We start from the raw sequence: 1504 nt of genomic DNA on the forward strand, positions 1-1504 counted from the left end.
GAAAAAAGCATTTTTAATAATATACTATACATTTTCAATTGTATTGATAAACAGAATTGCAATAGTAGAAGTGGCGCTAGCTGTGTATATCAGATATGTATATAGCGTTTACATCACGTAAAGATACATATGTAAATATATTTATATTTTAAACGTACATATATATATAATATAAGCTTTTTTACCATTCCTTCTTCCATTATATTTTGACTTCACCAGTTTCTAAGCTTCTCTGTCGTTTTTATCGCAAATTTAGTAAAACAAAAGCTTGCTGCGAACAATAAGCCATTAATAATCCGCAAAAATGATTAATTACTTGTTGAAAATTTTCTCCTGTCCATCAAAAACAACACCATGCTGTCTTACTCAAACCATGGAGCGGCATGTCCCCATTGCATTAGTAGTTGACAAGTGGTCACCCATGCCGATTATAAAATCCGTTTGTGATTGCACTTTCATATTCGAAGTAGTGCGCATGTGCGGGCTAATGCACCTTCGTTTGCTGCTCGTAGGTGTCTCGCACAAAGCAGCCATGCTGTTATTCTATTATTGCTTCAGCATCCAATGTGCTTAGAACTGTATAAAATTGCGCGCTGCAGCCACCACCCGACATTCCGTATTCTGCCGTGAATTTTGTGCTGGCAACTTCTTGCTACAATTAGTTGGTGGTGGGTTTGTTCGTTTCCGGTAAGTAGTTGGTGCARCTCTTCCATGGCACTAGTAGCGTCTATTTGCCCCTGAGAATAAATATGCTTTACCCCTCCTAATTATCCGAAACCACCTTACCGACAGAAGGGGCACTATGTATACAACTAATCGCCAAGAGATGTCACCAAAAGAGCGCAAATAGKTATTACTTCTTCGTTTATCGACAAGCTAATACATATTTTAATTATTAAAGATTAAATTAATAATACTTGAAGTATTAAATTACTATTATAGAAATGCTGAGTATAATAAAATTATTTTCTTCGCGTGTTTTTGGTACTGGCGAGCAAATAACAACCAAAATGTTCAGTGCTATGTCCTTSCAAGATTTATATATCACACTGCGATATTTATTTCGAGATATCAGTAACTAATATCAGCGTAATAAATGCTCATTACCCTCAAAAGCTTTAAATATAAATAAATCWGAATTGTTTATTGACAAAACTCACYCAAACAWGCGGAAWTCACGAACAGATATGGAAATGAAAGTTTCAATTTTAATTTTACTAATAATCAATTATATTGTACTATACAAAAGTTATACAGATACAATTCCTTTCTTATGGAATTCTGCGTATTGTCGCGTCACATTTGGTCGAATTGGTTTGTGGATCATACCATTTAACAATTTTTACTTTGGTGGACTATTCATCAGTGCTTTAGATCAGTGATGTTGACTGACTTCAAAGAAGCTGCCGGTGTGCCCGTTCCCATAACCGTCAGCACCRTAGTAGTTGCCTTCATGATTATATCCTTGAGGATGGTGAGCATGGCCAATTTTCTTGACAACAGC

General features: G+C 35.6%; 1 protein-coding gene across 1 annotated transcript in view; it reads right to left on the bottom strand.

Moving 5' to 3' along the window:
• Window positions 1–1375: 1375 nt before the first annotated feature.
• The window catches only part of LOC108971272, a 494-nt gene continuing 365 nt past the window's right edge, over window positions 1376–1504 (bottom strand). Inside the window, exon 2 of the mRNA XM_018937228.1 lies at window positions 1376–1504. Coding sequence (XP_018792773.1) covers window positions 1376–1504 — 129 coding nt within the window.

This window comes from Bactrocera latifrons, unplaced genomic scaffold, assembly GCF_001853355.1.
Source record: "Bactrocera latifrons isolate USDA-ARS-PBARC rearing strain unplaced genomic scaffold, ASM185335v1 scaffold_334, whole genome shotgun sequence".
Classification (NCBI taxonomy): Eukaryota; Metazoa; Arthropoda; class Insecta; order Diptera; family Tephritidae; genus Bactrocera; species Bactrocera latifrons.